Source organism: Trichoderma breve, chromosome 1 (assembly GCF_028502605.1).
Source record: "Trichoderma breve strain T069 chromosome 1, whole genome shotgun sequence".
In the NCBI taxonomy this organism is placed as follows: domain Eukaryota; kingdom Fungi; phylum Ascomycota; class Sordariomycetes; order Hypocreales; family Hypocreaceae; genus Trichoderma; species Trichoderma breve.
The window spans coordinates 5,255,537-5,277,886 of NC_079232.1; the positions used below are offsets into that span (position 1 = coordinate 5,255,537).

At 50.4% G+C, this 22,350-nt stretch overlaps 5 protein-coding genes across 5 annotated transcripts; 1 reads left to right on the plus strand and 4 right to left on the minus strand.

Moving 5' to 3' along the window:
- Positions 1-1,192: 1,192 nt before the first annotated feature.
- T069G_01560 (amidase domain-containing protein) lies at positions 1,193-4,928 on the minus strand (the record flags this gene model as incomplete). The annotated part of the gene is made up of 14 exons (XM_056168770.1): positions 1,193-1,365; positions 1,438-1,629; positions 1,689-1,808; positions 1,871-1,997; positions 2,054-2,337; positions 2,400-2,437; positions 2,492-2,587; positions 2,645-2,661; positions 2,721-2,765; positions 2,830-2,931; positions 2,993-3,416; positions 3,711-3,928; positions 3,995-4,283; positions 4,360-4,928. The coding sequence occupies 14 exons, from the start codon at positions 4,926-4,928 to the stop codon at positions 1,193-1,195; spliced, it is 2,694 nt and encodes an 897-aa protein (XP_056034086.1).
- Positions 4,929-6,257: 1,329 nt separating this feature from the next.
- Positions 6,258-9,499, minus strand: T069G_01561 (rab-GTPase-TBC domain-containing protein; the record flags this gene model as incomplete). The annotated part of the gene is made up of 4 exons (XM_056168771.1): positions 6,258-8,190; positions 8,336-8,741; positions 8,811-8,943; positions 9,038-9,499. 4 exons carry the CDS (start codon positions 9,497-9,499, stop codon positions 6,258-6,260), a joined length of 2,934 nt encoding a protein of 977 aa, XP_056034087.1.
- A 2,819-nt stretch (positions 9,500-12,318) lies between these two features.
- T069G_01562 (uncharacterized protein) lies at positions 12,319-13,608 on the minus strand (the record flags this gene model as incomplete). Its single annotated transcript, XM_056168772.1, has 2 exons — positions 12,319-12,811; positions 12,935-13,608. 2 exons carry the CDS (start codon positions 13,606-13,608, stop codon positions 12,319-12,321), a joined length of 1,167 nt encoding a protein of 388 aa, XP_056034088.1.
- Positions 13,609-14,059: 451 nt separating this feature from the next.
- Positions 14,060-16,517, minus strand: T069G_01563 (uncharacterized protein; the record flags this gene model as incomplete). The annotated part of the gene is made up of 3 exons (XM_056168773.1): positions 14,060-14,755; positions 14,830-15,726; positions 15,795-16,517. 3 exons carry the CDS (start codon positions 16,515-16,517, stop codon positions 14,060-14,062), a joined length of 2,316 nt encoding a protein of 771 aa, XP_056034089.1.
- Positions 16,518-16,939: 422 nt separating this feature from the next.
- T069G_01564 (rubisco LSMT substrate-binding domain-containing protein) lies at positions 16,940-18,373 on the plus strand (the record flags this gene model as incomplete). The annotated part of the gene is made up of 4 exons (XM_056168774.1): positions 16,940-17,428; positions 17,496-17,690; positions 17,754-18,203; positions 18,278-18,373. The coding sequence occupies 4 exons, from the start codon at positions 16,940-16,942 to the stop codon at positions 18,371-18,373; spliced, it is 1,230 nt and encodes a 409-aa protein (XP_056034090.1).
- Positions 18,374-22,350: the final 3,977 nt, after the last annotated feature.

Sequence of the window (22,350 nt, forward strand, 5' to 3'; positions counted from 1 at the left end):
ATGGGGTTTGCTTTTGCCTTTTTCATCATGTTCTCGATCTCATGTAAATCATCCGTAGCACGAGAAACGGTCACTCGCCTTAGTTGCCTCCGGTTTCCGGTCCAGGCACGACGAGGCTTTGGACAAAGAGAGCATCAGCTGCCTTTAGCTAGGGCACGTGCTCCATTGCCGCCATTGGTCATTCATTGGTCAGGTTCTGTCGCGATGTGCTGCCTAGGCTAACAGGTAGATATGATATGAGCTCTCGTATCTGTGTGATGCAAGGGAGTTGTAAAGGTCATATTGATGGTAAGAACCTTGGTGGTTGACTCCGACACGCCTTGTCTCCTGGGGGCTCTAGGTTAGTACTACTTACTGGCTCGATACATGTGCGCTGCGATATTCCTTTGACGGTGTGGTCGATCTGCCTTCAATTTTGTCCTTTTGTATTAAACTACAGAGACTCTCAAGATAAATAGCCAGTTCAGGATAGGAGACTATAGGTTGAAAACTGCTCATTGTGCTAAGGACTCCTAATAATGCTACACTATTCGGCCAACGTGAACCGGAAGTGTGAGGTTCAGAGAGCGCCCAGACTTGCTATTGCATGACATCATAAAGTTACCAGTTCGTACCACAATAGGCAGGACTACAAGCCAGCAACCGTAGTCTTTCTATGTTTTGGCACTGGACAGCGAAGCACAATAGGTACATAGTTAGTAGGTATTTTGATGAGTCCGATAAGTACCTATGACATTGAAAACCGGGCAGATATATGGCGTGTTGGGGGCAGGCACTAGCTGCGACAGTGCAGGAAACAGCGATGGGAAGGTGCCCACGAGCATTATCAACGAGAGCTGACTAAAGAAGATTATAACTTCATTATCAACTTGAAATCTCCGGAAGAATTGGTCAGAGCAGTAGGCGAGATGATTCAACAAGACGGAGCACTCGAGCGTACCGCGGACGCTGAGGAATCTCAAGCCACACCTTTCTCATGTCCAAACCTTCATCGTGGGGGTGTTTGTGACAACTGCTCTTTGTGTGGCTGTAGCGGTTTGAATCTGGGGTCTTATCACCCTCACGCTTCAATTAACCCTCTGCTGTCAATTCTTGATGAAACTGGGGCTATGGTCTCGACACATTGGCTAACCCAAGTCGAGTTTCGCAATCACCTCTCGTGCAGGTCGCTTTTCCACGTTGGGAGAAGGGCTCAACTCTCTTCAACAAGCGCTTGCGGCGGCTTTCGAGCTGGAAACGTAGCCTCCCAGGCACTCATGAGCTGGACGAGGAGAGCCTCTTGGTGTCTTCCGGCCAGGGCGGTAAGCCCAAAGGGACGGCCGTTAAAGTCGAGGGACGACAGTGGCATCGCGGCAACAGGGTAGCCTAAACGACATCGTGATGGTGAATTTAGTCAACTGCGCATCCTTTGTCCGAGATTGGTTGTGTGACACTCACCACCGCTCGAGGCCATGGTTGAAATGAAGCCATCAGCTGGGCCAATGATGACGTTGACTCCATGGGTTTGAAAGACGCGCTCCACCCCAAAATCCCTCGCCACCTTGCGCATGTGGGCGAACAGGCGGTCATACTCTGCCGCAGAAACGTTCTGGTTCTCATATTTGATGAAGGTGTCCTGTCTCGGATGATCTATATACTCTCGTCAGCGGCGAGTAATGCGACTCCCCATCTGCGAATCATTTACATACACAGGGGCAACTCCTCATCTGCGTGTTCTTTGTTGAACTTGATAATGTCAGTAATGGTGCGCATCTCGCTCTCTCCAAGGTCCTGAAGGTAAGCTGTGAGGTCTCTTTTCATATCGGACACTGTAGAGAATCATGTCAGGCGAGTGGCAGGAGAAGCTAACAAATTCTGGCTAGTAACATACTGGTGATGATATCCAGAGTATTTTTGCCTTCCAACTCAAATGCATCGACTGTAACAAGGCCGACGTCGTCGACGAATTTGTCTACTTTTGTCTTGATCAAATCGTACGCCTCACGAGTCTCCTTCAACTAGCTCCAAGTCAGTCGTGGTGACGAGGAATTTGGCTGCTGGGGATGTTATGTACTATCTGGGCTTCGGCGCCGTCTACCGGCTTTATGAAGCTGTCCGGGTATCTCCACTTCGAATAGTCGAGAGTTGCAGCCGATATACCGGACCATGAGCCGGTAAAGTTTTTTGTGTATGACTCGGACGGAGACCTAGAGGCGAGAACATCAAGCAGCACCGCAAGGTCATAGGAAGTCTTGGTCATTGGCCCAGCCGAATCAAAGTTGGTTGACATGGGCACTATACCGTGCTGGGGGATGAGGTCAATGGTGGGCTTGATGGTATACAGGGCTGCTCTTCCTGCTGGGCAGAGGAACGATCTGTCGGTCTCGGTGCCGATGGAGATGGGGGCGTAGCCGGCTGACACGCCAACAGCGGAACCGGATGACGAGCCCGAAGGATTCTTGAGGCGGGTTAGGAACATTCCCTGCTTCGAGAACATGAGTTTAAGGCTCACCGAGTGTCCGTCTTTGCAATCCTCAGGCCACCACGGACATAGGCAGACTGCACTTGGCCGCCGATGGCAGACCAGCCACTCGGCATCATGGAACCACTGTTATACAAACCATTAGATGTCTTTGGGTGAAGGAAACCCCCCGGGTATCCTTACCGAGAATTGGAGAACTCCTACAACACAATATATGTTAGTTACTCCTCCAGATCGATACGGGACGGGGGAAGCATACGCTGAGATTAGCCTTGCCCAGGATAATAGTGCCCGATGCAATAAGCTATGTTGATCCCAGTCGGTCAGAAATCTGAGAAGGAGTACGAAATATATAGGAATCACTGTACCAAATCAACGAGCTTGGCGTTTTCCTTGGGCTTGGAATTCCAGAGCGAGAGACTGCCCGCCGTTGTTCGAAGACCGGTGTTTGGGTGTGTCGCGATGTTATCCTATTAGGCGGCCCCGTTAAGGAACCACGATACCTCAATTCACAATCCACGCGACACGTACCTTGACGAGCACGGGGATTCCGTGCAGTGAACCGCGGACCTTGCCGGCAGCTCTCTCCTCGTCCAGAGTCTTGGCGACCTCTTGGAGGATATCCAGGGGCGTAGTCTGGATCATGGCATGGAGGTAGCCGTCATGCTTCTGGATCTGGGCGAGACAGGCATCGACAAGACCGGTGCTGGTGATGGAAACAGCAGTCAACATCTGCTGGAGAATTTTGGCGTCGGCCGTGCGTAAGTTGGGCACCATCTTGATCATATACGAGCGAAAGGCGAAGCTAATAGGGGAGTTGTGGCGGCACACGAAGTTGCGGAGAGGACTGAACAATGTCATGAATGCCGGGCTAGCCAGCAGGCCCCAGACTGCGAGCTTGAGCAAACCGGAGACCGGAGGCGAAGAGGAGGAGACAAATGCTGGTGTCCAGGAACTAACGTTAAGCACGGGGTTCGCCATCAAACATTGAGCGCCTGCAGGTCCAAGCGGTGGACCAGAACGCAGTTATGATACTGCTGGCATGTTGTCATGCTACACTGCTTCCAAGGTATCGACAACGCGGTCTCGCACCAGTGCAGAGCTCTTTAATGTTTTTGATACATGGTTGGATTACAACAAGGTATTACTTCTGGATCAAGGCTAACAATCTATCTCGGCCTGATTCGTTTCCGTTGACTTAAGGTACTCTCAAAACCTCAGTGTCTACATAAGAACATTCTCCTTGAACCATGGTATATAGGTATCCCTTGCCCAGGCAGTCAGCCGGCGGACACCAGCAATGACCGAGTAAATATCCATCAAGCTCTTGGTGGTGCCAAACACCCACTCCGCCCAAAGCGTGGTTTTCCCTTCATTATACGTGGAGATGACAAGATGCCATCGATTGCCTTGTACAATGATGCCTGGGATAAAGCCAAGTTTCGACAACACCGCACGCTCTTCTGCCTGGAATTCTTCTTCTCCTTCATCAGCCCCTTTAGCTACGCGTTGTTTCTGAAGCTTCCGACGAACGGCCCATCTAAGGAAAGCCCACTGGGAAGCATGCCAGATGCCGATTTGCCCTTGAGCCTTGTCCCATTCCACTCCGGGCTTCCTGGTGCCGATGCCGAGTACAAGGGGGCGAAGTTGGAGAGGTTCAAAGTCGGTATGGTTGACAGTTGCAGTGGGCGCAGTCATGCAAAACTCAGCCATGGCCGCCCTGAGTTCCTGATTCTGGTCGAGCGAGGCGTATATGCAGACGTCAATCATCCTGCCTGTGGATGACATCGGTTCGAATTCTCGATCCGGTCGGGCTCTGGTGCTGTAACGAGCAACAGATGATGAAACTTAGCATGGTTTCTTGTATCTATACGCTGGTAAGAAGTGTGGAAGCTTACCAAAGTATGGCATTAAAGTCATCGCACTGTCCACCAAGACGGTCTTCGAATATGCCCCGAAGCAAGCGTAGAAGAACCTCACCATTCCACATAAGTTCTTCACCCTGAAACTTTTCACACTCGACGGCCCTTGCTAAAATGATTTTGACCTCTTCAAAAGACGGGATCCGGCCAGGCAAATCATCGTCGTGGCCTTGGGGTATGAAAGAAGAGTCCCATCTTCTTAGTGACATTGGTTGATCCTTGAGCTTTTCCTCAATGGTCGACTTCAAAGCATGTGGTACAATATCACGACCACGTCCGATGTCATCCATGAGAAAGAACAGCTCCTTGGCGGCATCAGGTACCGTGTTCTCATTGAGGACTTGATATTCTACACTGGCCTCACATAGGCGCAGGCTCATCATCTGTCTTTCTGGCGGTGACACTCCTGAGATGGAGCTCTCCTCAGAAGCCGATGAGGAGATTGAAGCCGAATCACTTTCAACGTTATGAAAGCCTGGACGAGATGTTCCATTGAACTCGGACAGCGATGGAAATCGGCGTGTTTCTGGGGTGGTTAATGTCATGTTTACTTGTTATTGTCGTCGGTGTCCCAGCAAAAGCTTAGCAGGAGGATTTGGCGAGACGATTGTCGGGCACAGATTTTGCGTGTTCTGGGAGGAAGAACGTGCTCGGAGTGCTCAGGAAGACCTTTGAACCCAAGCAGGAATATTCCCCGTTATCTATGATCTCGATGACTTGCTATCAACATATCACGACGAGATGCATTGTTGTCATAAACAGCCGAGCGCGCGAGAGACGCGATATCTTGCATAGGTAAGTAACGCTTCTATGCACTGCTTTACACATGTACGGAGCTCATTGGCCCAAATAGATGAAGTACCAACTCGGGGTAAAAGCCACGAAGTGTCACCCTCCAACAACGGAAGACGAGGTTTCGGTTTGAAAAGCGGAGACTTTGCGTTCATCGAACCAAAGAGCTTCCGAGAGCCCTGTCGCAAAATGAAACCGGCGAGCATCGACCTACCACAGCGCGCTTAGTTATTCAATATCACGGACACGTCGAGGCACAGCTTCCAAACTTTCTCGCCACGAAGCATGTGATCCATCGCCGCCATTCGTTGGCCAGGTCCTGTTGCGATGTGATACCGAGGCCTCTTCTGCAGCTGTGATGCAAGTGAGATAAATGTAAAGGTCATACTCACCGCTGGTAATAGCAACAAGTCAGTCATTTCCGCAGTACATCGTATTCGTAGAAGCAGGCAGAAGAAGGGACCAGAAGCCAAGAGGGAGAGACAAATGAAAGACAAAGCACAAGCTACGCCGACTTCACATGTGCTGCAATGCAATGACACCCCGTTGCTCACGATGCATCCTCAACCCCTGTGCTAGGTATTTGCGTCCGCTATGTCTGCTCAAAACTGCCTCGCAAGCTTCGGCTCACATGAATATCCTCTGACCCATCCCATGCCATCAAAAAAACTCCGTGCTAAGTTGGAAGAAAAAAAAGAACGAAAAAGAAGAGAAGAGCAAAACACGCCTCGCTCCAATATGAGCTGACCCTAATGCATAGATGAAAAAGACAGAAAGAAACAAACAAACCGGGCTTGTCCGTCCAAGAACCAACACCCTCCGTTCTACCGTGGCCATTCCTCCCAAGAGTGAAACCCTTCCCGTACGAGTAGCGCGCCCTCCCAAGCAAATGCAACCTTGATGAGCAGCAGGTCAAGGGCTCATTTCCACAAGTCGTGCATTGTAATCAAAGGCCCCAAGTAGGTGGCGACAACAACGCGTATGGGTATTTCCCAATCCGACCTGCTCGGTGGCATGCTATTCTCCCATCTCTTTATCCGGACCTATCCTCTCTCTTCCTCTCCCACTCCGCTTCCCATGTCTCACCTGCGCCAACCCCAGAAGCCACCGGTGCCGGGAGATGTTGTCGTAGCTGGGGCTGGCGCCACTTTGACAGTGACGGATCCCGGGACAATAGGAGCGTTAGGAGAATCGTTTGGTAATCCGTAGGCCTTTTTCAGCGCCTCCAACTTCTGTTTGGCTTCCTCCGCCTCCTGCTTCGCAATGGCCTGCGCCGTCTTGGCCTGTACAAGATCTAGGAGCAGCGTGTCGAGGTCGTTTGTCGATGACCTGCTGTCATCATTTGACACCATTGGGGTCGCTGGCATCGACGCTGGCGGCGGCGGGACAAGATCGTTACTCTGCAGCAATGACGACTTTCGTCTGTTAGTCGTAGCGCCCTGAGCAGCCATTGACTTGCTACGCCCAAGCTTAAACTCCCTCAAGCCGGCGGGCGGCTTCGGAGTCCACTCCGCTCCCGAATCGCGGCCGCCAAGGGGATCCCCGGATATCGGCCTCGACCTCATAGCTTGTATTTGCTTTTCTAGCCGCTGTTTGTCTTGGTGGAGAGCTCTGACATGGCTATGGCTTTCCCGAACCTGTTCTTTGAGAGACGACATTTCCTGGTCCAAATCGTGGATCCGTCGGCTAAAGTCCTGATTCTGTGACATGGCGCTGGCTAGCTGGTCTTTGGCTTGATCTAATTCGACTTGCAATTCCGACTTCTGTCCAGATGAGGGCGACTGAGGCTTGTCCTTCTTTTTAGTGTCGTCGGTATCATCTGCATTTCCAAAGCGGCTCTCCACGCGATCGAGCAGCTCTGAAAGGTCCTCGGTGGATGGCGCATCCTTTGCCTTGGCCGAGCTGTCATCATCAGACTTCTTCTCTGCCCCCTCTTCCACTTCCCCTTCCCCTTCTTCAGCATTTTCAGTCGCATCTTCATCGGTCGAGCTGTCAGTTACATCCTCGCCTTCACTTGCTGCTGCTTCATCCCCACCGCTGGCTCTCTTCTTGAGTCCATCCAAAAGGGATCGCACAGCCTTGCGATCCTCCTCCCTCTCCTCTCGCTCACGCTTAAGCTCGCTCGACAACAGTGCATGATTCCGCTGCAGCTCGCTCAGTGCAGTGAGGAGGTCTTCAATCTGGCTATGCAGATACCTATCTTCTGTGTTCTTGTTGGTGCTAGGAGCGGCCTTGGGGCCTACTGGGGTCGATTCACGGCTTCCGGAATCATCCTCATTCGTGTTTGAAGAATCTCGCGACACGGTGGTAGCATCCGTCGAGGATGAACTCGTGACGCTCATGGAGCTTGCCTCAACTGAGTTTAGAGTCGAGGCAAGGCTCTGTTTGGAGGTGCTCCGACGCAACATGCTCAGCGGCCTTGATGGTGCACTCAATCCTGGAACCAATCCTGAACCTCTGGGAAACGCACCAGACGACGCCCAGATACGACCAAGGAAGCGGGCTGCAGCTGTTGCGATGTCAGATGTGCGAGCGGTGTTGGCGGTCGCGACTAGAGATTCGCGGTATCCCTGCTCGAGCTGGGCGAGCTTCTCTCGGGTGACTGTGCTTGTAAGGCTTCCGAAATCTTGCACAAACTCGTCGGCGTTGTAATGATAGCAGTCCCACAGACCCCTGGATAAAAGGAGCTGCATCACGTCTTCTAGTTCGGTGCAGGACAGCAACCTGGTCTCATTCCTCCGCATCAGTGATAGCGCGACGCGCATTAGTGTCTCAGAAGCGCCCTCGGCGAAAATAACGTCGTATATCCGGAACAGCATCGGCAAGGGGCATGTGGTCGCGAAGAAACTCAAGAACCACTGCGAAACATACGCCGTTTCCACCTGCAGATCTTCCAGGTGGCTCCACAGCATAGGGAGATTAGCCCGCAGGAGTTCTCGGAACTGGTATATTCGCACATGGAGTCCCGAAAGATCTGGCAGAAAGCAACTCCTCAAATCATAGCGATCCATGAGACTAAAAACAGAAGATGCCCCGGTTAGTACAATCACTTGTGTCACATTGGTCCAAGGGTAGCTGTGCCACCTTTGACTTTGGATGGAGAGACAAAAAGGTAGGGAGACGGAGAAATTAAAAAACAAGGGCAAGGGAAGCCGCTTACCGAACCAGAACGCAAAATGCCTGCTTGTCGGGCATGTGCATCAACAGAGGCCCGACGAGAAAGGCGAGGCCCTGGCAGTAGCCAATCTTGGTATCATACAGACTGAACGTCTTGAGTACCCGACCAAGCATGCGCTGTCCATCACCATCCGGGTCGCGAAACATTTCAACACCAGGGAAACTCCGGCCGAGATCCTTGCCTATGAGACCCTCATAAGGGCTAGATTCGCCATTGAGTCGCTCGTACTGTTCCTCCAAGCTGGCGTCGCGAGCACCAGACATGCTCTGCCACACAACGCCTCGCAGCGGTGGGGGGATTCCTTTGCGGATCTTGTTGGACAGCAGCGTGGGCAACCTCGCTGCGGTTTGCTGGTAGTCCTTGACGAGGGCTGCGTAGAATTCAAGATCTGTCATCGGTGGTGGGGGTAACATTGAGTATCGTAAAGCGGCGGGTGTAGGGTCGCGAACCATCTTACGGAGCTTAGCCATCGACGGCGGGCGCGGTCTACTAGGCTGAAGCTTCTCAACAAGCTGGACCTTGACGGTCTTTGGATTTGTCGCCAGCTTGGCATTTTCCTGCTCTAAACGGGCCAGAAGCAAAGCGGTGGACTGCAATCACAGGTCAGCGGGGATGGCCCTTTGAATGGGGGGAAGACGACATGGCCTGCGTGTCATGACAAAGTATGCACATATGCACACGTACATTATCAGTCTCTTCGTCTTTGGTCTGTTCATCTTCCGTCTTTTCCAGTTCCGCCCAGTTAACCTCCTCTGGATCTGAACAATCGCTATCGACATCGTCAAATTCTCCAAGCTCGTCCTGAAGGCTGCGGTTAGGCTCTGCCGGGGCAGCCAAAGTAGCGGTCGAGTTTCGAGAGGCGGTTGTCGCATCGAGGCCACCCTCGTCGGTTGGCTTATTGTCACTGTTCGTGTTACTGTTCGTGTTACTGTCCGTTGGCAGCGTGGGTGAGTCGGGCTGTTTGCTTTCGAGACAATTGTTGGTGTCCAGCGACAGCGCCGGCGGCTCAGAGAGCCTCACGGTAACCATGGAATCACGGGTCGTCTTTGGTGTCACAGTTTCGGCATCGTCGACGGGCTTCGGGACTGTTTCGGCAGCCAAGGTGGGAGTGGACGGCTCGTGGCCGTGCTTTTCGCCGGCGTCCATTGCCATCAGGGCCCGCCTGGCTGGTCGTCGAGAAGAGGTTTGGTGTTGAGCCTGCTCTAGGTGGATTAAGGTAGTGAGGGCTTGTGGTGAAGCGGATTGCTTTGCTCCAAAGCCTTGTCCCTATTGTCCCGGGGGAGAGACTTCAGATACCGCCTTCCTCCTTTCCGCCGTGAAGACGGCAGAGATACGGGTAGCGCAAAGTGGTTCGACTCGATTCCTGGAGCAGTCTGTGCTCAGCACCTCGTACCCAGTACCCTGTATCTACTGTACTAGGTACCTAGGTACGATACTCAGGGAACAGGTAGATCGGATAGTACTGTACGAGCAAGTACAGCACCAACGTAAAAGCGGCCCTGGATACCCCGAGCCTGCGCCGGTGTGAGAAAGAGCTGCCTTGGCTAGTGGGTGTTCGGTGAGCGGAGTACTCGTACGGCAAAGGTTCGTTTCATCGAGGGGGTAAAGGAGTTGCTTGTCTGAAGGCCGGGGGTCGCCTTGCCGGGTCCGTAAAATCAAGATTGGAGAGGGAGAGAGAGAGAAAAAAGAAACGACGAAAAATCCCCAAGGCCAAGGGCAGAAAGATCCCCCGGGGACAGGCCTAGGCTGTGGGGAAGAAGCGGCGTGCTGTATGTAGGTGAGCGAGCAGATGGTACAGTCCACAGTCCGGGCAGCGTGGATGGATGGAGTCGTGCCCAGATTGCTAAAGTATAGTAGACTGCTAGATACCGTGCTAGTCCTGAGCCCCGGAAGCGCCGTCGATGAAGTTGGCAGCTCAATTGGCGTGGGCGAGAAATTGCACCGGCTCGATGCAGCGACGGGCTCATCATCGAGTTTCGATTTCTGGTGTGTGCAATGCATATGGGGTAGCATCAGGTCAACCCATTCGTATCATTGGATGCTAATTGTCCGCTCGAGTACACGGCACCCCCAAGAACAAAGGTAACGGGGTACTCGAGCCTGTGCCGCCTTCCGTGTGCAGTTCCAGGTATCTCCCAAACCTCAGGTGGTGCCACGGCACGGTACCTTGGCTGTAGCGTCAGGGGTCGTTCGACCCGCCCTGACCACCTTTGCGACTTTGTGTGCGAGTGGGCTCGTCAATGCATCACATCGAGCGGTCACTTTCAACTGGCCGTGTGTCACATTTGGCGTCATGCAGCAAACTAACGTGAGGTTACTGTGCAGACGTCAGTCATGTTTCCTCCGGGAAATTTTGTATGTGTTTTTCCTTTTTGTTGTTTTCCATGTTCTTTTTTTCTTTTTTGTGGCGTTCTGCCAGTGCCCGTCATTTCACTAAGTCTAGCCGCTATCCGCAATCCCCTGATTTCCGTCTCTGCCCTATGTAAAAGTACTCCATGCCTCAGTACAGCATCTCCTGCTTCATCTCATCTGTCAAAACCCAAAACACCCCCACAATTTTTTAAAGCGCAAAATGAAGCATGCAAGAGGCCGTGGAGATTGGCCTTGCCCTCACTTTGAGATCAGCGCCATTGTCCCTCGTTTGAATGGCCAGCAATCGTTGCTGCTTGTAAAAATAACCGCCGACACTCGCCACAAAGGGGATGCCACGCCAAGGAAGATCCACCCCACGCGCGGGAGGACATGGGTGGATCCTTGCCACCTCCTGTGGCGCGAGCTGGTGGGAGAAGAAGCTCCAGCCACCTCTTAAAGCCCACATCTCTCGACGTCTTCCAGGATATTGGGTATTGTAGAGATTTTAGACGCCAGCCACCAAATTACAAACAGATGCTATGCAGCAAATCAGAAGATTCTCTGCCTTCTTTTCCGGTCGGTGGTGTGTCTGAAGACTATTCAAATTTTTTGCGTTGAATGCAGAGTGAAGCGCTGGTCCCTCATTCGCTAGACGATATGGAGTCTATAGGTATTCCTGTTAGGTATGAGCTGTACAATATGCCGTTCCACTTCGAGATGTCCTCATCAGGTTTGGAAAAACTTGGGCAGCGCTACTCATACATGGGTCAGGCGAAGATTCCATTGGAGCAACACCGGTTATGATCCGATAACTTGGTTACTTTTTCAACGTAGAGACATACGAGCAAAAGTTTTACAATTGCCTGCTTGTTAACCGGATGACCTCGGCCTGGCATGATTCGTTCGTCGCCTCCCAACCGATGCATTGGCATGATGTTACAACTCACAAATCGACAATGACCAAGAGAGACAAATCTTGCCACCAGCATACCCAGAACAAATCCGAGTGAGGAGATTTTTTTTTCCCTCTCATACTGCATCACACCGCTGTTCTTTCTTCAGCGAAGCTACCAACGTTAGTCTCACTAGCATAGCGCTGCAGCATACAGGGATCCAATTCTCCAACTCAGCATCATAGAGAACTAAACTGCTTGCAGTACAAGTAAGCCAATGGTGCATCGAGCTAAAAACAGGCGATTTCTGCATCGCTCTGCTTTTGGTAAAACTGACAAGGAAAAGAACTGCCTTGTTCCCCAGTGCGGCTCTCTCATAGGACCGATGCATGTCTCTGGTCTCCATCCGGCATCCATCCGGCAACTGACGTAGAGAGATCTATCGGCCAGGCATCGAGTCTACTTGTACGACAAGACATGAGCTTTACTTCATGGATGCCTTACGGCAAGCAAGTGCTAGGTATGGAGTAAACTCTGCGGGATGAGCTGAAGAGGTTTACAGAAGTAGTTGGAATAGCATTGCACATGTATGTCTATTGATTGATGCCCTCTCTACCTCATGCTGCGGAATGATACAAGTGTGAATACCCTGCCCCCATCATCATCTTGACTGGTCTTTCTTAACAAGGCTTCTTTGACCGGCATCCCCCCTTCTTCCATCTAAATGGGCCTCTTGAAAAGTGTCAAATGCGGATCAACAGTATTTCGAGACGCATCTCCGCCATCGAAGAAACGTCTGCATATGATCTCGTGCCAATCGGGTCCATATTTACTCTCGCATATGATCGCAATCTCACTTGCCACTTCCTCGCTCACATCTCTCCACTCTGTCTCTGTGGCTTCAGCTCTGTGTTTTGCCAGAGTTATAATCTCAAACGCGTGTCCTGCCCACACTCCCCTGTGGATAGGTACGGCACAGTCAATGCTGTCGCAGGGATCTGTTGACCAGCAGATGCGCGATATGATAACTTGGCCAAATCCAAATCCATCCACAAAAGGACCGTGGATGAATTCTGGTTTCAGAGCAATGGCTTCCGAGCGGACAAACTCCCTCACTGTCAAGTTCCGGAGAATCCATGGCTGGTCTTGTGGAAAGTAGGTTGCCTCTTCGGCAATGATATCCCGATATGTCGACTTCAATGCAGGATCATACCTGAATTTGTTCCGATCTCTACATGCTGCATATATATCTATCGACAATTCTGACAGACTGTGAAATCTTTCCTTTCTGGCAAAGAGGGGAAGAGTGAAGTGATGCAGCGTCGTAGGGACGTACGTCTCCAACGGCGGCTCGGGGTATTCGTAGTTGTAAGGTATGTCAACTGTTGTTGGTAATTCATCCAATTCTTCTGCAGAGAACAATCCTGGAGGAAAGTCCATTGTTTCAACGTCATCTCCTACGAAGACTATTCTCTGGGCAGCCCAACGCCCCAAAAATGAAGCATAATACGTGTGGAGGTGATCCTTGGCAATGGTCCAGAGATATTTGCTTGCTAGACCGAGGCAAACAGTGTCTTCGATGAGATCGATTTGATCAAAAATCAGTCGATGCACTTCCAAAGGGAGGTTGGAAAATGTAGTAGGATTGGTATTGGCCTCGTCCTTTTCGTCGCTGGGCTTTGTTTCTGCCCGCTGCTGGTGCGGAGAGGAGTCGGTATGCTCTTCGCTGTTAGCTTTGCGCTTTAGATGCTTCTTTTCCTGCATCTCCTTGGGAGAGTCTCCAGCGGTTGCTTTGACAATCTGGCATTCGTTCTGGAGCTGTGACTCTGAGCCCGTAGATGTGGCCATGTCAGGTCTCGGCGGGACGTCTTGCCGTTGAATGGGTACAGCAACGAGGCGCTCGACTTCGTTTCCCATCCAGTTGAAAAGCATGTGTCCAGGCGGACCTCTTAACTTTGTGTATCTCTCGATTTTTGGAGCTATGAGTTGGAAAGATTCATGATACGCCATATTGACAATACGCCATATTCGGTGGTGCCTTGACATGATATGAATTTGATAAAGATGAGACTCGCTGAGAATCCGCATCTGCAGCTGGACTTTAACATACCTGTGGAAGAAAGTGAGGGCAAGAGCAAGAGCAAGAGCGGGAACACGGAAGGTTCAAGTTATTGGAAGCCACTTGCACTGACCTTATCTACCTGTTGATCTCTTCGTAAAGTCAAGCCTCTTCTTCTGGACACCAGTGGCAGGTGGTGAGCAAAATCTCTTGACCACTACCTAACCTATAAGCTGGCTCAGTCTGTCGCCATACTGTAATGAATCACTCTCACGACATACTCTCACGACACACTTATTTTTTATGATCCACGAATTAAAGTAGGAGACTTAAGCACCCCTTCTATCCTATCAAGGATATACTACATAGTCATTTATCCCTCCCAACAAAATGGCTCCAGCCTCACTGGCCTCGCTGACCATGATGGTCATTGTCCCATAGGCTCTCCTCTAACAGCTGCTCAAGATTGGAGAGACGAACGCCTTGGAACGAACTCCAACCAGATGGCTTCGCAGATTGAGCCCCTAGAACTGGCCGTGGCCCCCCAGAGAACGGACGGACCAGATCCATACTTATCGTCATCCGATTAAAGTCCAGCGGGTTTTCTACCTTGATGCCTGAACCTGGCATTAGGTCAACTTGTTCGCCCTTGGGCATTCTCCCCAGCCACCAACCATGAACGGAAAGCGCCGGACTGAATTCGACCACATACTGGTCTCCTTGTACATCAACGATTCGGGCGGGAAAATAGAGCTGCGAGCGGTTGGTAACATGGTAATGGAATCGGAAATCCGGGTACATAACGGGTGCCTCGATAGTGTCCCCGATATGGAAGCAACGATATGGTCGAATGTCGTAATTCGTTCTGTTTCTTGCCCATGGTCGCCATAACCGCCTCGTACCTTTTCCGAGCTGCGTCAGTTGTTCATCAGGAAAGAAAAAGCTACCGCTATCCGTATCATCTCCTTGACTATCTTCTTGAACTTCCGTAATAACGTTTAGGCCTTGCATTGGCTGATTCTCCCAATCAACATACTCTATCTCCTCACCGTCCACTTCCGTGACTCTCGCATCGTACCAAAATCCATCGTACTCGATCTGGCCAGAAATATAGAATTAGCACGGCGTATTGGTATATGCATTATCGGTGTTGCAGCAGAAGTAATACACACCTGAATCTTTTCGCCAACTTTTGGTGGATTGGCGAACACTTTTGATGAACCCAGAAGCGCGCAGTCCAGCTCAGGTATACTGGAGCTTGAACAGTCGTCGTCATCACGTAACATCCTGTCGAAGGAATTTTTGAGAGGCCTCGTGGAAAACACAACAGCACTCGAAATCGTTCTCGCCCCCGCCGTAATAACGTAGTGTCCGCCGTAGCATGCTTTGAACTCGGTGATATGAAGGTCGCTGCTCCAGGCATAACCACCTGATTCCATCTCATACCGGATAGATAATACAGCGCCGACAGAAAACCCCCCTACAGGACGAACTTGCCTCGAGAGACTCTTCCTCTCGATTTGGCCGGTCTGGAGGTAGCGAACATAAACTCGAACGTCTTGAGAAGTGTCATTCAAGGCAGTGAAAAGAGAGTTGCTGTTTGAATTCAAGACATCTCGCTCGGTAATTATTCCTAGCTCTTCAGATGTTGGAACGGCCACAATTTGGGCAGAGGTCCAACCGACGTGATCAGCAGGGGACTCGATTATTGCTGGTAAGGCGAGATCTCCGGAATCCCTTTCACATTCGACAAGTATACCGTAACCTGAATTCTCGAGGGCCAACTTTCTTAGCGCGTCGGACAATGAGGAGTCGCGAAGGAGATTAAAATAGTCCTGAGGTTTGACGTAACCCTTTTGCAGCGGATCGAGAGCAAACCGCAGAGCCGGAAGCCAGAGAGGCCGGATGGTGGAAAGACGACGCATGCCGCCTTGGTCGACGCGATAGCAAGATCCTTGTTTACGAAGGACGTCGATATCTCCGACTTCAGCAATTCCAGTGGGTATCTTTTTCAGAATAAAGGACGTCTCGACCTCATGTAAAAAGCGTGCCCATGAAACGTATAAAGTCTGTAAAGAAAGTAATATGTCAGCGTGAGATGTCAATATTGTGCGTAGGAGGCTTTAAGCATCTTTACCTCGTAGCGAAGAGCTGAGACCCCAAGTTCATCTTTTTGGAACCGATCCCTCCAAAAAGATGCTCCTTCTGGGTTCAGCGTTTGATACTGCTGAACAGCCGATGTGTCGGGAGATAGAATAGTCTCTTGAAGTCGTTGTTGAAGATGTTTGCACTCTTCCATGAGGCCTCCCACCAGCTGGTCGATGCTAGCAAAATCCGTGTTGAGGTCTAGGCTGAGTAAGTGTCCATGTAGAACTGAATTTCCCACAGAGGGGGTAGATTTAACAATTTCCTTCCCAGTCGCTCGTTCCTGTTGCGCCCTGATGTCTTGGAGAAGCACAGCTTGCACAGCGCTGTATATCTTTTGGAGCTGTTCGGCCTTGCGCTGAATTTCAGCGAGAAGCTCGGGGATCTTCCCGAAATTCCATATACGCTTGAACACTCTCTTGGTCTTTTCCGCTGCGGATTTCGCTCCAGCCAGGTCTGTGTCCAGAGCCTTTGCGCACTCTTTGCACGAATTTGCGATGCTTTGCAGAACATCCAGGATACTGACGAATTCTGATAAATTGGCTTTGACGATGTCCCCATTCACAGGATTCTCAAACACCCCCTGCAAAAGTCTAAGGTTGGCGGTCAACAATCCAAGGTCTTCGGCAGCTTGGTCGAGAGAGTCGAGCCGGGCCTTGATCTCTAACCCCAGCTTGATGAGAAAACTAAGTGTGGAGAGGATATCTACCGACATGGTGACTGCTTGATAGAGGAATTGTACTGTGGTTTCTGCTGATGTAGTCCAAATGGCTTCTCAGCTCTATCTCCGGAGTAGCTACAGAATTCTGCGCCATTTATGTAGCGCTGGAGAGCGCCTCCTCTGCGGAGTAATTGATTGATACATGAGGCTAAAAGTGCGGCGGCTATACAACCACTTACATGCATCTATGATGTTGTTGGTAGTACCATGTAAACAGGAGGATCATGATGACCCCACCTGTTTGGCTCAAGGGTACCCTTTTTGGTGGGTGAAGGAATTGTGGTTATGTAATCTTCATCTCACTACATAAATTCCAACACGCAAGACGTCATTTAGAACTTTATAGTAGCTGTGGATTGCTTAACGCATTCTTTCCCGTCATCTTCCTTCACTCGCACACTCTCTGATCTGATTTCATGGAGAACTGGCTGAAGAAAGTTGGGGCGACAGGCCTGGATGACCTGGAGCTTGCCGATTTTCCGGTCACTGGGCGCGGTGCTAGAACACTACGGCGTTTCAAGCGAGGAGAAAGGATTCTCACCATTCCTAGCGACTGCCTCTGGACAGTCGAGCATGCATATGCAGATCCTCTTCTTGGGCCAGTCCTTCGCTCTACACAGCCGCCATTGTCCGTCGAAGATACCTTAGCTATCTATCTCCTTTTTGTACGATCGCGCGAGTCTGGATATGATGGCCCACGAAGTCATGTGGCGGCGTTACCCGCGAGCTACTCTTCAAGCATCTTCTTTGAGAATGATGAGTTGGAGGTTTGCGCAGGGACTTCACTATATACCATCACGAAGCAGCTAGAACAGAGAATTGAGGACGATTACAGGGGACTAGTCATGCGAGTTCTTGGACTGCACCCGGATCTTTTCCCACTCGACAAATTTACTATCGCAGATGTAGGTGTTATATGCACATGATGGATATTGAGAACCATTAACCAACGTCTCCTGCTCTTTTCTTTAGTACAAATGGGCTCTCTGCAGCTTCTGGAGTCGTGCGATGGATTTCGTACTGCCGGATGGGAAATCGCTCCGAGTTTTGGCGCCCTTCGCAGATATGTTAAACCACTCGCCTGATGTTGTGCAGTGCCACGCCTATGATCCCCTGTCTGGGAGCCTCTCTGTCCTTGCGGGGAAGGACTATGAAGTTGGAGACCAAGTAAATTTACCTTATACCCTGTGATTGTACTACATGTACGCTTACCTGAGACTATCTGTTTAGGTTTCCATCTTCTACGGATCTATTCCAAATAATCGTCTTTTACGTCTCTATGGCTTTGTCATGCCCGATAACCCTAACGACAGCTATGACCTCGTTCTTTCAACACATCCTATGGCCCCCTTTTATGAGCAAAAACAGAAGCTGTGGGCATTAGCCGGGCTCGATTCGATCTCTACCATCTCCCTTACACTCACTGATCCTCTACCGAAACATGTCCTTCAATATCTTCGTATTCAGCGGTTGGATGAATCAGACCTTGCTGCCATAGCGCTTCGGAAACTCGATACAAGTGCGAAAATCAGCGATTCAAAGGAAATAGAAATCTTGCGATTCATAGTAGAGTCGATTGGAAGTCTTTTGGATAGCTTCGAGATTCGGTTGGAAAAGCTACAAGAACAACTCGCGGAGGGTGTATATCCTCTGGGGGGGAACGCATGGGCGGCGGCGCACGTTAGTCTGGGCGAGCAGCGGGTGCTACGATTGGCGAAAAAGAGAGCCGAGGATTTGCTAACGGCGGTGGAGAGGGGGAAAGGGAAAGGAAGCAGTTTATCATCACCGCCGGCTCGATGCGCAAATTGTGGAAAGGATTCTGTGCCGTTGATGTTGTGCGGGAGGTGTAAGGGGGTTATGTATTGCGGACGGACTTGTCAGGTCGCTCATTTCAAACAGCATAAGGCGATATGTCGGGCAACAATCAGTAAGAACTAATCTATGATGAGATGAAGATAGAAATGTCCTTGCGTTCCACATGATTGCGCAAGATGACTTCGCTTATTAGATATCTGGGGCCTTGAACATACCTACTATGTAACAGGTGAAGATGAGGGCGATTGCAGAAAGTTGCGGTCCTAGAGGTACCTAGGGTGCTATGGTAATTTCCTACCTAGTATGCTCTTAGGTACTATTGTGCAAGTATTACCTGCTAGGTATAGGTCAGTATCGCTTATGCCGTTAGGAAATACTCCTGGAGGCCAATTTTACTCTGATGGATATGGCTCACAGGGGACCTGGAGGTACGTTATTGCATTACGACGGTCTTGGAGATCTTCAAGGTCAGTTCATCCGGAACATTATTGGTTCAAATGGTCGTATGGTAGGTGGGTTGGCATACGGGTTAGATACCTCTGCCAACTGGGCACCACGTCGGGTGTCTATACGATTTTCTCTGTATTTAAGCTCAATTCCTCAATTCTCTGGCTTCCCTTTGTACAAGTCTTGTAGCTCCAATCAACAATTCCTCACTCTCGCTTTTGCATGCTCTTCTTTGTTTCTGCCTTGACAATACTAATGACTCTATTTTAGCTACCTACTGACTGAGGCTCCATCAACATGACCGATGCATCTTGCTCCCCAGCCGCCTCAACCATTCTGGGAACTACAAGAACCCCGAATACTCCGCCTCCAGATGATGCTCAATCAGATGAGAGAAATGTAGTTTCTGGTGGTCAAAGGATGGATGATGTCACATCTTCATCGCCAGACTCATCCAGCCGGTAAGACCAGGAAATCCAACCACCATGGCACAGCAAGATGGACCAAACAAAGATACGTGCGCACGTCTTCTGGCAGCGCGAACAACACGTGGACAATATTTTGCTTGACTTACATTGGGCGAGACATCATAACCATGCATTCTTCAGACTCCATACAAGCCTGAGACTTGAGGGCGCCCCTGGTGCCTCTCGGCATGGCCTCATCAATGCTTACATTTTCGTTTACCCAGAACGCATACGCCGGCTGTCATTTACTGCTCTACCTCAACATTCGCCATTTGGTATTGCTACCATTGCTCTTACCTTTGAACTTAGTAGACGATCTGCTCTTGTTCTACCCAAAATGTACACCTCTCTAGGACAAGGGGCGGAAGAGGCAGTGCGTTCTCTTCGTAGCCTCATCCAACTATTAAATTTTACTGTTTATGCATCGCTTCCCAGTACGAGTCTCTCTTCTACCTTGCAATGGCATCACGGAGCAAAAGTTCTCAACCATTGCATCACTCGCCAACTTGAACACTCTGTACCATGGCCAGGGTGCACAAGTGATTGAGGGAGATGGTCTGTTTGAAACCGTTGATGATCAGGACGATGCTCTCACCGCTCAAGAACTCCCGGCCTATCAAGAGACGGATCCAAGCATTCCTCTGGCACGTTCTGGTAAGCTTCTATACAACATGTCGTAACTCTTCTAAGATGTCATTCATGGTGCTAATAGTTCGCACAGCAAAGAGAAGAAGATTATCTGATGAGAGCTCTATAACTGACCATGATGCCGAACCAACAGACACGGCAATCATGCAAGCTCTCTTTGAAGAAAGGTTGGAGATCAGGCTCGCTGCCCATAAGCGCAAGCTGGGAGAGATGCTCTCTGCTTACGAGCAGAAGTTGAATGAGATGATAGCTGCTCGCAGACGTAAGGTTAATGCCCAGGTAGCTGCTTGTAAAAGTGATGTTGAGAAGAAAATAAAGTCTACGGAAGAGCGACTGAAAAGTAATGCGATGAATGAAAAAATGCGCAAAGAATTGGATGAAGTGCAAGAGGGTGTGATGGAGCAGATTGCATCAATGCCGCTGCAGGCACATTTAACTTTTTCTAACCACCCATACCATTAAAATGGAATGAAACATGTCATATATGATGCTTTTGTTGATCTGACCGATTTCTCCATCATTGACTTTGATCTCATGACCCTTGCCTGTAACAGACATAAGATGGTCCCGGACAAATAGTAACACATTCCGAATTCCATGGCTATAGCTGCTGCTATTAGTATATTACCTAGTACTCAAATCTACTAAATATATCGAACCAAGCCACACCGGATTGATTCTTTATATAGGTATCTTGATCCATCTCTATACCGCTGCTATTAGCTCGTAGAAACGGTGAATGCCCGCCACCTGTCGGCGCTATTTGCAATAAGCATTGGAGCTAGCTCTGGCGCGAATGGCCTCATGGTCGCCTCAGCCCGCACCGGCTTATCGCATCAGTGATCCTAACTGCAAGCTACCTAGCCATCCTTGCGCAGAGACCGTCAGGCAGCCCGAGCCGGCGATCTCTTTCGGCACAGCGCACGCCTCCGAGGTCACGACACCTCTAAAATGGCGTTTTTGCAGTTCCGTCATCTCGAGCCGCCCGACGGATTCCCAGCTAAAGAGCAACGGAGTAACACGCTCATCTTCTGCCATCTACGAGTCACTCTCTAGCGTTTCCCCAGCCATTTTGATTTGATTTGCCTGGAGACCAAAGAGCACGAGCAGGAGGGAGAAACAAAATGCCCCAATCGGCGGCACTTGTCTGGCATGTGGGAAGCCCACCCTCTTTTTTTTTTTTCTGGAGATCGACGCCCACGGGAGTCATGCGTCCCATGAGCTGCATCTCCGGTTGGCTCTGGACAGGAAGCATGTGGCACGGAGCACATAAAAAGTCGCTGCGTTTATGCGCACATCATCATGTACATCCTCTACTGTACGGAGTACATACATTAGTACTCGTACATACATGCGGGCATCAGTCAATCAATCAATCACTCCATCTGCAAATGCAGGGACTTTTTCGTACCACCCCAGAAAATGGGCAATCTGCTGCTGATCTCATGATGTCCTTGCATCAAAGTAACGCTCTTGTGTTTGATGCGCGAAGCAAGGGTACAAGCCCGCTAAAACTGAGAAGAAGATCAGAAATGATGCACCGGCGACTCCATTCATCCCACGACCCATAGACAAGACAGACAGAATGCGTTATGCCGTTGCGGGTCAGCTAAACTAACGGTCTGGCTGGATGGGAAATCAGGGAATGGAAGCCCCGAAAATCATCACCGTGACCGATAAATACGGAGTCCGTCCAGACTACTAAGGTAGCATTGCAACACTATGGAAGGGGTCCTAAGCCAAACTCGACCCAGAAACACATGGCGGAGGAACCACGAGGACAAGCACGTTTGATGTTGTGAGAAGTTTGGGTTTGTTTTCCAGGCTCCGCACAGACCAGACCAGACCCTCCCTATGCCGTGGATGGATTCGTTCCTCGCTTCTGGCTTCTGGATTCTGTATTCTAGTTTCCGTATTTAGCATCTTGGGGAGGTATTTGTTTTTTATTCATTGGCATCGTGATAGGGAGGGAGCTGAAGCCAGCCCAGCTGATGCAGATCAGATCCAAAGCAGCAGCTCAGCTGGAACGGACACTCGCCCGACAATCTACTCTACGGGATAGCTTCGAGAGAGCTCCTGTTTAGCGCGGCTCCCTCTAATAAACCACTAAACCACTAAACCACAACTGTACAGTAGCTGGGGAAGACTGACACCCCTGCCAAACAGCCCGCTTGTGGGCTTTTGCGCTCCCAACCCAGATTAGAAGGACCGCTGCACTTCGTCCAAGCCCGTCGTGCTTCTCGCCATCCGCGATTCTTCTGCTCGTCTTCCTTTTTCTGTTCCTTTTCCTTTTCTCTCCCCTTTCCCCCTCCTCTTCCTCTTCCTCTCCACTCCACTCCAGCTCGCGAAAGCGGGAGCTTGTCGCCTCTTTTGCCTTATTTCGACCTCCCCTGCAAAATCCCCCCATGGCGCTCCCGGCTGAGTGCTGAGAGACAGACGGGTCTCGCTTC